Source organism: Nicotiana tabacum, chromosome 11 (assembly GCF_000715075.1).
Source record: "Nicotiana tabacum cultivar K326 chromosome 11, ASM71507v2, whole genome shotgun sequence".
NCBI lineage: Eukaryota > Viridiplantae > Streptophyta > Magnoliopsida > Solanales > Solanaceae > Nicotiana > Nicotiana tabacum.
The window spans coordinates 24,926,938-24,938,964 of record NC_134090.1 but is presented as its reverse complement, the minus strand read 5'-3'; the positions used below and the strand labels follow the sequence as shown (position 1 = coordinate 24,938,964).

General features: G+C 33.8%; 1 protein-coding gene across 1 annotated transcript; it reads right to left on the bottom strand.

Moving 5' to 3' along the window:
* Nucleotides 1–8,343: 8,343 nt before the first annotated feature.
* LOC142165777 (uncharacterized) lies at nt 8,344–8,847 on the bottom strand. The gene has a single exon (XM_075224149.1). It carries the CDS (start codon nt 8,845–8,847, stop codon nt 8,344–8,346), a length of 504 nt encoding a protein of 167 aa, XP_075080250.1.
* Nucleotides 8,848–12,027: the final 3,180 nt, after the last annotated feature.

Below are 12,027 nucleotides of genomic sequence, written 5' to 3'. Positions count from 1 at the left end.
AATGAGACTTACCTCGCTCTAAAGCGTACTTCCAATACCAAAAACGTGCTTAAACCCTCAATTTGGAGCCGAACGATCCAAAACTAATTAAATGAGGTAGGAACTAGTCAATACAAGCTCACAAGTTCACATTCTAACTATTAAAGTAATTTTTCCAACTCCAAACACAAGTTTCCTAAAATCCGACCCCGGGCCCACGCGCCCGAATACGACCAACAACTAACATGCATTTAATGCCTTGGAGACTGGACCGACGGGATGTTTCAGTAACTTTTTGTCACTTGCATCATGATCTATCGAAGCGGGGTTTGGAATTCATATCGTTTCTCAGCATCTTCTCTCCGAAAAATGAGGGGACTATATGTACACGGTCGAAAATAGGTTCGTACATTGTATGACCAGCTTAGGCTAAAACGTGACAGGTCAGAGCTCAAGCCTGGGTTATATCGAACCAAGGCACGAAATTAAATCGTTGAGCTTGTGACTCTAGGACCGAGCAAGATCGAGGGAACTTTGTCAAGCCAAATAACAGAAGGCCAAAATATCCAGGATCGATTGGAGATCACGGCTGAATTCTCAGCACGTATCAAGGGGAGACCGATTAATTAGCAAATCATAAGATTGGTTACCTTATATAGAATTGTACTAAGAGTAGGACTCTCCTACTATATAAAGGGAGGTTTGGTCATTTGTAAAACACATTGTAATACGCAGCAAAAAGCAATATACTGTTATTTCTAGCTCTTATCATCTTGTTGTTTTGTTCTAATGTTAGTCGAGGAATTTCTTTGCTCGAGGGTGATCAAACTCAAAGGCCAAGGCTGTTCAATTTGTGTGGTTTGCTTTTTTATTTAGCACTAGAGGGAGCCCTCCAATCTTAAAAAACCGATGGAATGCGATCTCATAGGCAATTTCCTATGAGGGCTGGACCCCGTCCTTTTCTACTTTCTCTGCCGATACCGAAGAGGGTAACTAACCTCTTGACAACATACCCATTATTATCCCAGACCTATGGGGTCTGGGGAGGGTAGTTTGTACGCAAACCTTACCCCTATCTTGTGAGGATAGAGAGGTTCTTTCCAATAGACCATCGGCTCAGGAAAGCATAAGCACTACATTAATAAAAATATAGACAAGAAGGGACAATACCAAAAAGCCATATAAAAGCCGAATAAAATCAACAAGATAGTAAGATGATCAATAATGAAAGAAAACAACGAATAGTCATAAAAACCTACTACCAACAGAAAGCGAGATTGCATGTCAATACTACTGTCCCGAAATTTTTCGAAGAAAGTTGTTCTTCATAACCTTAGGATCAATAATATATGATTTTTACTTCATTTCATAACAAATTTCGTGGTTAAATCTAACTTTTATCAAAACCCTGATTTTGATCTAATCCCATAATTTTCCTTAACTATTTGTGTGTTAATCTATCCGAGATTCAAGTACTAAACTAGAAATAAAAAGGATGAACTTACCCCAAGATGCTAGGTGAAAGTCTTCTCTCAAGAGCTCAAAAATCGCCCAATAAATGAGTGAAAATGAGCATAATAAATGAAGGTCACTGCTTTAGTGATTTCCGCATCTACGGTCCTGGGCCGCACCTGCGCCCACCGCATCTGCGGAAAGGTGTCCGCTTCTGCGGAAATTTAGCTGGGCCGCTTCTGCGGGAAGCAACCGCTTCTACGAGGAGATGACCGCTTCTGCGGTCTCTCACCTGAGGCTGACCAACCACAGGTGCGGTTATGACAGCAACCTGGAGCTTCAGCTCCTTCCCAAGTTTTCCAACTTCACTCGAGCCTCGCCCGATTGACGCTCGGGACCCCCGGGCCCCACCTGAACAAACCGACAAGTTGAAAATCATAAAACGAACTTGCTCGAACCCTCAAAATGCCCGAAACAACGCTAAATCTAAGAATCATCCCTAAAACCAATTGAATCAAACTTATGAACTTCAAGTTCTTCAATTCACTTCTAACGTGCCCAAACGTACTTATACTACTCGGATTGACACCAAATTTTACGGGCAAGTCTTAAATGTTATATTGGACCTGTACTGGGCTCCAGAACTAACATACGGGCCCGATGCCAATATGATCAAGAATTATTTAATTTCATTAAATCCTTAGAATTTCAGTTTAACAATTTCTAACAAAAATTCATTACTCGGGCTAGGGACCTCGGAATTCGATTCCGGGCATACGCCTAGGTCCCATATTTTCCTACGAACCCTCCGGGACTGTCAAAATACAAGTCCGTATTCATTTGCTAAAAATGTTGACCAAAGTCAACCTTAGCCTTTTAAGAAAATCTTAGGGAATCAAGTGTGCCTATTACAACTAAAACTCTTCCAAATCCAGAACCAACCACCCCCACAGGTCGTAAATTAGTTAAAGCAAGTGCAGAAAATTTTATTTAGGGGGACGGGGTTCTAAAAAGCAAAACGACCAGTCGGGTTGTTACACTTTAGGTTTAGGAATTACATCAATAAGTTTATATGTTAATGTTTTTTAATTTAGGTTTAACATTATTTGTTGATTTCATCATTATAGTCCATAAATATTTTTAAAATTCATGGAATTTGTTTGTATTGTGAATTTTCTTTGGGTATTAAAACTTGACCTTTTTCTATATTGAAGAGCAATTTAATAATTAATAATATATTAAAGTAACCAAACTGATTATTGGCCACTTAAAGTAATATTTTCTTTTGAAAAAATTTATTATTGGTCACTTAAAACTTTCCTAGTTTGTTGTTAGTTAAGCAAAAGAAAAACTAATCTTGTCATACTACAAGTATGTCAAAAATATAAATTCTAGTTGATATGCAAGGGTAAATGAGCAACCTAAGATTGGAAAATAGGGATTATAATTAATATTTTTTACTTTTTACTTTTTTAAATATTTAAATTTGAATTTAATTAATTTTTGGCCCACGGACCGGCCCAGGCTCAACCTCGGTCAAGCCTCAAGGGCCAACGGGCTGACTTGGACCGAGCTTATAAGCCTCAGTTTTAAATGGGCTAAAAAAACTCCCAACCCAGCCCTACCCAAGTAGCGGGCTGGGTTGGGCAGTCCTCATGGGCCCAGCCCTCTTCTTAGGCCAAGTGACAGCCTAGAAAAAAGTCACATCTATATAGGGGTGTTCAAAACCGAACCGAAACCGAAGCATGGCTTATTGGTATCGGGTTAACGGTTTAACGGACGGGGAACATATTGAAATTTTTTTATTAACGGCTTTTCGGTTTTGGGCAAGATTATTCAATTTTCTTAACGGATAATCCGTTAACCTGTTAAGAATATATATAATTTATTTTTATCCATATATATATTAAATATCAAAAATCCTTCCACTTCCAGTACTCTATCTCTAACACCTAATTCCTAAATACGTATACTACAGTCTTTAATACCGTGTGAGTGAAGAGTTGAATTCTTGAATTCTCCCCAGTTCTTAACTTCCAAGGATGTGGCATAACTATACAGTAATACAAATGACAACTCCATTTTTCTTGCTTGTCCTTTTGTTTGGGAATTTTGCACTGCAAAAACCGTTCTTTTCCTCTCTGATTACTTTAGTGTCCACAATAAATAAAAATCATCGACCAACGTAGATTAAAGTCAATATTGATGGACTCAAGAAACCAGAAAACACCATGATAAACAAGAATCAATATTTCTAAGGTCTAACCTCACAAGGGAGATACAAGTTCAAATGCGTTAACATACATGTATGTCTGGACTCATATGTAGTGTGCTTTGGAATGTAATGTAGCCTACAATGTGTTCTTCGTTTTTCACTCTACAACATATGACACACCACATCATTCTTATGTAGGCGTTAACAAATATGTATGTCTGGACTCAATATGTATTTTCCTATTCTGAATTTGTATGCTAGACTGTCAGCAAATAATTAATGCGCGCAATATAGATTGAATTAGGCCGATAAACCACCCGATAAGAGCTAAACCGATACCAATCCGCCTGATATCTTATCGGGTGGCTCGCGGATTAATACATTTAAAAGCCGATAACCGGTAAGCCAAACCGTCAAGAGTAAATAACCGCCCAATCCGCCTGATAAGCATCCCTACATCTATATATCTATATATTATTAAAAGGAGAGGAAAAAACTATCTCCTTAAGCCAAGTGGCATCCTAGAAAAAAGCCACATGGCATAAGTAGTTAATAATCTATATATATTATTAAAAGGAGAGGGAAAAGCCCTCTCCTTAAGCCAAGTGACAGCGTAGAAAAAATTCACATGTCATAAGTAGTTAATAATTAGTTATTTAACCAATAATTAGTTATTGGCTATTATTTTTGAATTTAAATATCTATAAAATATGAATATAAAATATTTATAATAAAAAATGAAAATTAAAAAAAAAATTGTCCATGCAAATTGGAGCGTAGTTTCATGTTGGAGTTTTTAAATTATTTTAGAATAAAAAACTAAAATAAAAAAAAATAAAAAAAAAACTGCAATTTAAAACTTTCTTTATTTTTAATAATTTTTCCTTTTCTTTTTAATAATAAATTTTTGATTTATTCAGAAAATATTATTCAAAATAATGAATAAAATAAAAATATATATATCTTCTATTATATTATAAAAGAAAGTAGCGTACAAAAATTTAAATAAAGTACTCCCTCTGTTTCATAATAAATGAGATACTTTCCTTTTTAGTCTGTTCTAAAACAAATGACACATTTCTAAATTTAGAAATAATTCAAGTTTAAACTCTTGTATTTTACCCATTTACCTTTAATGAGAAGCTTTTATAACCACACAAATGTCATGGCCCCACAAACTTTTTACCCCTTAAGCTTTTAAGACCACAAATTTTAAAAGTCTTTTTCTTTTTGCTTAAACTCCGTGCCAAGTCAAACTACCTCATATAATATGAAACGGAGGGAGTAATATGTTAATAAAAGCTTCTATTAACAATGCAATAATACTAATTATTGGATAAATAATCTATATTCTATATATTATTAAAAGGAGAGGAAAAAGCTTTCTTCATAAGTCAAGTGGTAGCCTAGAAAAAAGCAACATGACATAAGTAGTTAATAATTAATTATTTAGTTCGTAATTAGTTATTGGTTATTATTTTTAAATTTAAATTTAGAGTAGTTTCAAGTTGGAGTTTTTAAATTATTTTAAAATAAAAAACTGCCAATTTAAATATTTTTTTTAAAAAATAATTTTTTTTTTCTTTTTAAAAATAAAAAGTTTATTTATTCAGAAAATATTATTGACAATATATATATATATATATATATATATATATATATATATATATATATATATATATATATATATATATATATATATATATATATATATATATATATATATATATATATATATATATATATATATATATATATATATATATATATATATATATATATATATATATATATATATATATATATAAAGTAGCGTACAAAAATTTAAATAAAGTAATATGCTATAAAAGTTTCTATTAATAATGCAATAATACTAAGTATTGGATAATATAATAAAGAGAAATACAGAATAACAAAAATAATTCGATGCTTATGTAAGTCTCATTAATTTAATAGAGAATTTATTCATTAAATTTCAGATAATATTATTGAGAACAATAGGATATCTATATATTATTAAAAGGAGAGGAAAAAACCATCTCCTTATCTATATTCTATATATTATTATTTTTTTGGCTAAAATTAAAATTTTATTTCAACCAAATATATCTATTTACATCCACTAGTTACATTTGGACTCTATAACTAGTCTCCAGATTCTTCATATCTATGTAAAGGTATAAAAACTTTTTCCAATACCTCACTACCTCTACTTAGGATAACTATTCAAAGACTCTAGGACTCTCCTCCATTTGTTAAATTATTGTCCTCTTATATGCAACTGTATTACAATCTCTTTAAGGACCTGTCGACCCTCTCTCTTTTTGTCTTGAAATCTTCTTATGTTTCTTTCACTCCACAAATAGTAAACAGTAGCAGCATATAAGAATTATAGAATATGTGCTCGTGGTTTGCTATTCCTCGTTTTTCTGCTGATCCATTATGTTTCTTCTTCCCAGTTACTAACCTTCCTCTTCTCTCCTAGCTAGTGAAGTATTGAATTCCAGATGTAGGCAGAGTAACTGCAATGAAAGAACAAATGATGCAAAGTCTCCTCAGCTCCTGTATTACACAAAACACAATCTGTTTGTACATTGACACCCCATCTTTGTATTCGATCCACAGTAGCTAACCTTCCCATAAGTGCCAGCCATAAAATAAACTTGTGTTTTGTAATAATCTTTGATCCCAATACAAGTCCTCTCTATTTCATCTTCTGATACTGTGGTAGGAAGACTTGGTATGTTATTTTGATTCTAAACTTACCTGTGGTGCAACAGTCTTGTAACGCCACATTTAAATCCTTGTTCAATTACCATTTCTTTGCATCCAATATTTTCCGTACTATCCAACAAGCTCTAGCTGGAGTTGTCATTTGTTGTATGTCTTTCCCTTTGATATAGAACGTATGGATCCATTTTATCCAAAGAGAATCTTTCTTCATTGCTACGGCCCATAACAACTTGCTAAGTGTTGCTTTATTCCAAGTATAAAACTCTATAAAATTTAGACCCCCCTGCTGAATATGGCTTATACAATGTCTCTCATGCAATCAGTGTCTGTCCATAAGAAAATTTTGCATATTCTTGTCATAAGCTGGATAACCTTCTTTGGGATTAAAAACACTTGGGCCCAATAAGTTTGCATCTCAAATATAACACTCTTTATAAGTTGGACCCTTCCATTGTATGCTAAGTACTTAGTAGATCAGTATCTTATTCTTGCAGTATTCTTTCAACTAGTGGTAGACACTGTTGAACTGTGATCTTCTTCGATGATAGAGGATCTCCCAAATATCTGAATGGTATCTCCCCCTCTGAAAACTGCATCTTATTTAATATCTGATTCTTCAACCTTGAGTTAACCCCTGCCACATATAAAGAATTTTTCTCTAAATTGGCCTTTAATCCAGATACTTCGGAGAAATGATTAAACTGCTTCATCATCAACTTCATTGAAATTACATTAGCTCTACAACACATAATTAAGTCATTTGCAAAACATATATGAACTATCTCCATCTTAGTGCATCTTGGATGATAGTTAAAATCTGGAATATGTCTCAACTGTTTAAGTGATCTATTCAAATACTCTATCACTAAAACAAACAAGTAGGGAGACATTGGATCTCCCTGTCTTAAACCTCTCTTGGCTTGGAATCTCGGTACAAGTCCTCCATTGAATAACAATGAATAGCTCACTATACTGACACATTCCATAATCAGATTGACAAATTTCATAGGCATCCTAAATTCTAGCAATACCATTCTGAGAAATCCCCAGTTCACTGTATCATATGATTTCCTAATGTCTAATTTCACTAGACATCTAGGAGACACTCCCTTTTGTTTGTATCCCTTTACCAATTCATGAGCCACAATCACATTATCCAGAATATTTCTCCCCTCAATAAAAGCTGATTGTGAAGGTCCCACTAGGTGGTCAACTACTAGTTTTAACCTAGTAGTAATAACTTTGGCAATCGGTTTATACCAGAGTTGTACAGTAGGCTATGGGTCTGAATTCCTTCACAAAAGAGGAATTTTTAACCTTGGGAACTAGTGTTACAGTAGTACAATTCACCTCTTTTAGCAACTTTCCAGTTTGAAAGAATTGTGTTGTTGCCTTTGTCATATCCTTCCCTATCAAGTGCCAATATTTCTTAAAATATTCTACTGGAAAACCATCAATGCCGGGGGCTTTTTCAGCTGACAAGTCCTCCAAAGCCTGAACTACCTTATTTTCTGTCACTTCTTGAATAAGAAGTAACTTTTGCTCAGCAGTAATACAAGGTCCATCTAGCAATTGTTGGATCTAAACACGCACTTCTCCTTCACTTGTGCCCAACAACTTCTGAAAAAACTTGTAAATTCTTTTTGGATCAGAATAGGATCATGTAGTTGAATGCCACCTTTTGTGCAGATTGATGAAACTCTATTTCTCGCTTGTCTTGCTTTCAATGCTGCATCGAAAAATCTCATATTTGAATCACCATATGCTAGCCATGTTGCTCTTGACTTATGTCGGATCACTTGTTCATGTATTGTTTCCCGTTTCTCTAGTTGCATTAGGATCTCTTTTTCAGTTGTTATAAGCTGTTCATTGAACAAGTCTGCACTTAGGCCTACCTGTAATTGTTTCAGTTCTTCTTCCAGTACAGTGATTTTCCTCTCCAACATTGACATTTTTTTGTTCATCTAGGATGTCTCTATTTTTATAAATTTCAATTTCCTCCAGATTGAGTACATGGTATGTCCATGCACCTGCTGTTCCCACACTTTATGTACTACTTCTTTGAAACTCTCTTGGGATAATAGCACATGGGCTAATCTGAATGGCCTTGGCAGTTTCTGTTTGGCCACTTCTGTTCTGATTATAATTGGAGAGTGATCTGAACATTCGGGGATATGATAGTATGCTTCCAGTTTTCCATACTTCATAAACCATAAGTCATTTCCAACTGCCCAATCAATCAAGTCATAGATTCTTTCATTTGCCTCTCTTTTATTACACCATGAGTAGGTACACCTTTTTCTACTTAGTTGGCCCAATCCAATTTCTTGAATGCAATTTTGGAAATCTTCCATCTCTGAGTGTTTTACTGGCAGACCATTAACTCTGTCATGCACAGAAAGAATTGCATTAAAATCTCCAATCACCATCCAAGGTTCTTTAATAGAATTGTTAATTTGCTTTAACATTCTTCATAGCTCTTGTCTTTCCTGTTGAGTATTCATCCCATATACAAATGTTATCTCACAAGCAAATTGTGACTCCTTGTCCTCAACCTTGCAGTGCACCAGTTGCATATAAGATACTAGAATATTTACTGAAACTTTATTAGGTTTCCAAAAAATCCACACCCTGCCTCTATTACTGACTAGGTAATTAGCATGTATTTTCCATTTTGCTCCAAACTTTCTTTTTATTTTTTCTGATTTACTTTAGTTTCTAAACATCCCAGCAGTACCGCTTTATTCTTAAGCAAAAACGACTTCAATTCTTTTTGCTTATAGGGCGTATGCAGCCCTCTTATATTCCAAGAGCAAATGATCATAATGGGTCTTTGTTCCTTGTATCCCGTTTTGCCATATTGGCATTAGCTTTTTCAGGTTGTATCCTCAATGTACTGAATTTGTTCTGTTGAAGGAACTGCTCCACATCTTCAGTTTCTATCAAAGTTCTTGACCTGTTACCCTTTACTTCTACCATTATCTGCTTGCCTCTATTTTTACTCTCTTGGACTTTCTGACTTTCCTCTGTAATAGTTACTTCTTGATTATCCTTCTCAAGTTCTTCACTTGGTTTGCCAGCAATTTCAATCGTAATTTCAGCAACTGAACCTGTATTAGGTTTAACCTTCCATTGCTGCTTAGTCTTCTTCTTCTGCCTCCTTGGCAGTTGCTGAACATTACTGCCTTCACTTATTCTGTTTTGTTCCTTGCAACTTGCTTTATGCTTTCCAATTTGTAAACATTCCTGACAGTACTCTAGTTTTCACTCATACTCAATCAATTGTTCGTAGTATCTACCATCAGGCTCCTCTAGTGTAACTGAATATGGGAGAGGCTAGGCCACATTCATTTCAATAAGTACCCTGACATATGATATCCTTTCTTCATTTGTTGTTAGCTTATTAGTACAAATTGGTTTACCTAAACAACTAGATATACAACCCAAATTTTATGTTGCCCAATACTGGATAAGTAAATTAGGAAACACTACCCATATAGGCACTACACTTAGGGGTTCTTCAGCTAGTTTGAAGTTTGGCACTCATTGTTTCAGAATCATAGGCCTGTTATTATAGGTATAAGGTCTATTCTGTAAGATCTTCAATTTGCCCTCTTCATCTTCAAATCTAAATATGAAGTACCCATCATCATGTAGATAGACCTGTGGAGTTGTGATAGTGTTTCATACCCCATAAACAAATCTCAACATCTCTTTAATAGTAGGATTACCCCTATTACATAGCCAATTAGGGTTGACCTCTACTTCTAATTCTGCATTTCTATAGCATTTGCACTTAGCTTAACAATTTTATTTCCATCTTTCAATGTCAGAGGAAAGTAATTAAGCTCTTGCCCTAACTGTTGAGCTCGATTACCTTTAACTACATCCGCCATTATTGGTTTGACCGCACTCGAGCTTGCAGAGAATGTTAATTTTCTTGCCGCATTGTGTGCTTCAGGTTGCTGGTTCGCTTCCTCCACCGGTTGCTTCTCTGGTATCTCTGACTGAACTCGGTTCAATGCTTGCAGTATTGTTGGAGCGCTTCCCATACCCATCATCCATTGCCCTATTTGAATTGGGGTTAAACTTTGTGGGACTCCCGTTTCTGGTTTAACAACTCTCAGTGGTTCTTCTTTGGTTGAGGACAGAGTGGTATCCACTACCGTCGCCGGAATTTGTTTCTTCTTCTGGCGTGCCATGGAAGGCGCATGTTAGCTAGTTTCGCTTAACATACGCCTCTAGAGCTTCTCTCTCCTCTTCTTTGTATTCTATATATTATTAAAATGAGAGGGAAAAGCCCTTTCTTTAAGCCAAGTGCCAGCCTAGAAAAAAAGCCACATGGCATAAGTAGTTATTTCTTTATTAGTTATTGGTAATTATATTTTGAATTTAAATATTTATAAAATAATAAAATAAGATATTTTATAATAAAAGCAAAAATTAAAAAAATTGTCCATTCAAATTGGAGAATAGTTTCAAGTTAGAGTTTTTATTATTTTAAAATAAAAAATAAAAAACTGCCAATTTAAAATTTCTTTGTTTTTTAATAATTTTTTTAAAAAAGTTCGTTTATTCAAAAAATATTATTGAGAATAATACAATAAAATAAAAAAATTAAAAAAATTGTATCTTTTATTATATAATAAAAAGAAAATAGCATACAAAATTTAAATAAAGTAATATGCTAATAAAAGTTTCTACTAACAATGCAATAATACTAAATATTGGATAATATAATAAAGAAAAATACAAAACAAAAAGTTATTTGATGCCTATGTAAGTTTCATTAATTTTATAGAGATTTTATTCATTAAATTTCAGATAATATTATTAAGAACAATAGGATAAAATTTAAAGTAAAAAATTATTACAAGAGTAATAAAATATATATCTTCTATTATATTATAAACAGAAATATTAAATAAAGTAATATGCTAATAAAAGTTAATATTAACAATGCAATAATACTAAATATTGGATAATATAATAAAGAAAAATACAAAACAAAAAGTTATTCAATGACTATACAACTCTCTTTAATTTAATAGAGATTTTATTCTTTAAAATTCAGATAATATTGTAGACAATAAATTGCGTCGAGAAAATAAAATCAAGATTGAAAATATTGCGACAATCGTATTATTTTATTTTAAATATTTGAGTGTTACAATCTCTACGAATCCTTTGATTCTACTTTTCAACAGTAAATAAAAGAGCGTTCGAGCTTGATCTTGAATTTTATTTATTTTAATCCAAGTGCTTGAAGCTTGATCTCGATCTTGACGTATTTTTAATCCAAGGGCTTGCAGCTTGTTCTTGAATCTCCGTCTTGATCTTTTAATCCTTAGAACAATTAAATGCTTGTAGCTTTTAGAGAAATCTGCAGTCGATCCCTACGAACAGGTTTTGACATCACGAACTTGATGGGATTTTCTTTAGAAACAAGATTTATAGTTGTGGGGGGAGGGAGGGGGGAAGAATTATGATAAGAACAAGCTCTTTTCGACCAATCAAATTGAAGTGTGACATGACCGCATTTGATTGGCCAGAACATGTCACTTGCGCATGTGACACAGTTTCATTGGCCATTTAATTTGACTTGACATTCCTTGTCATTTTGACACATGGCACAATCCTATTGGTTC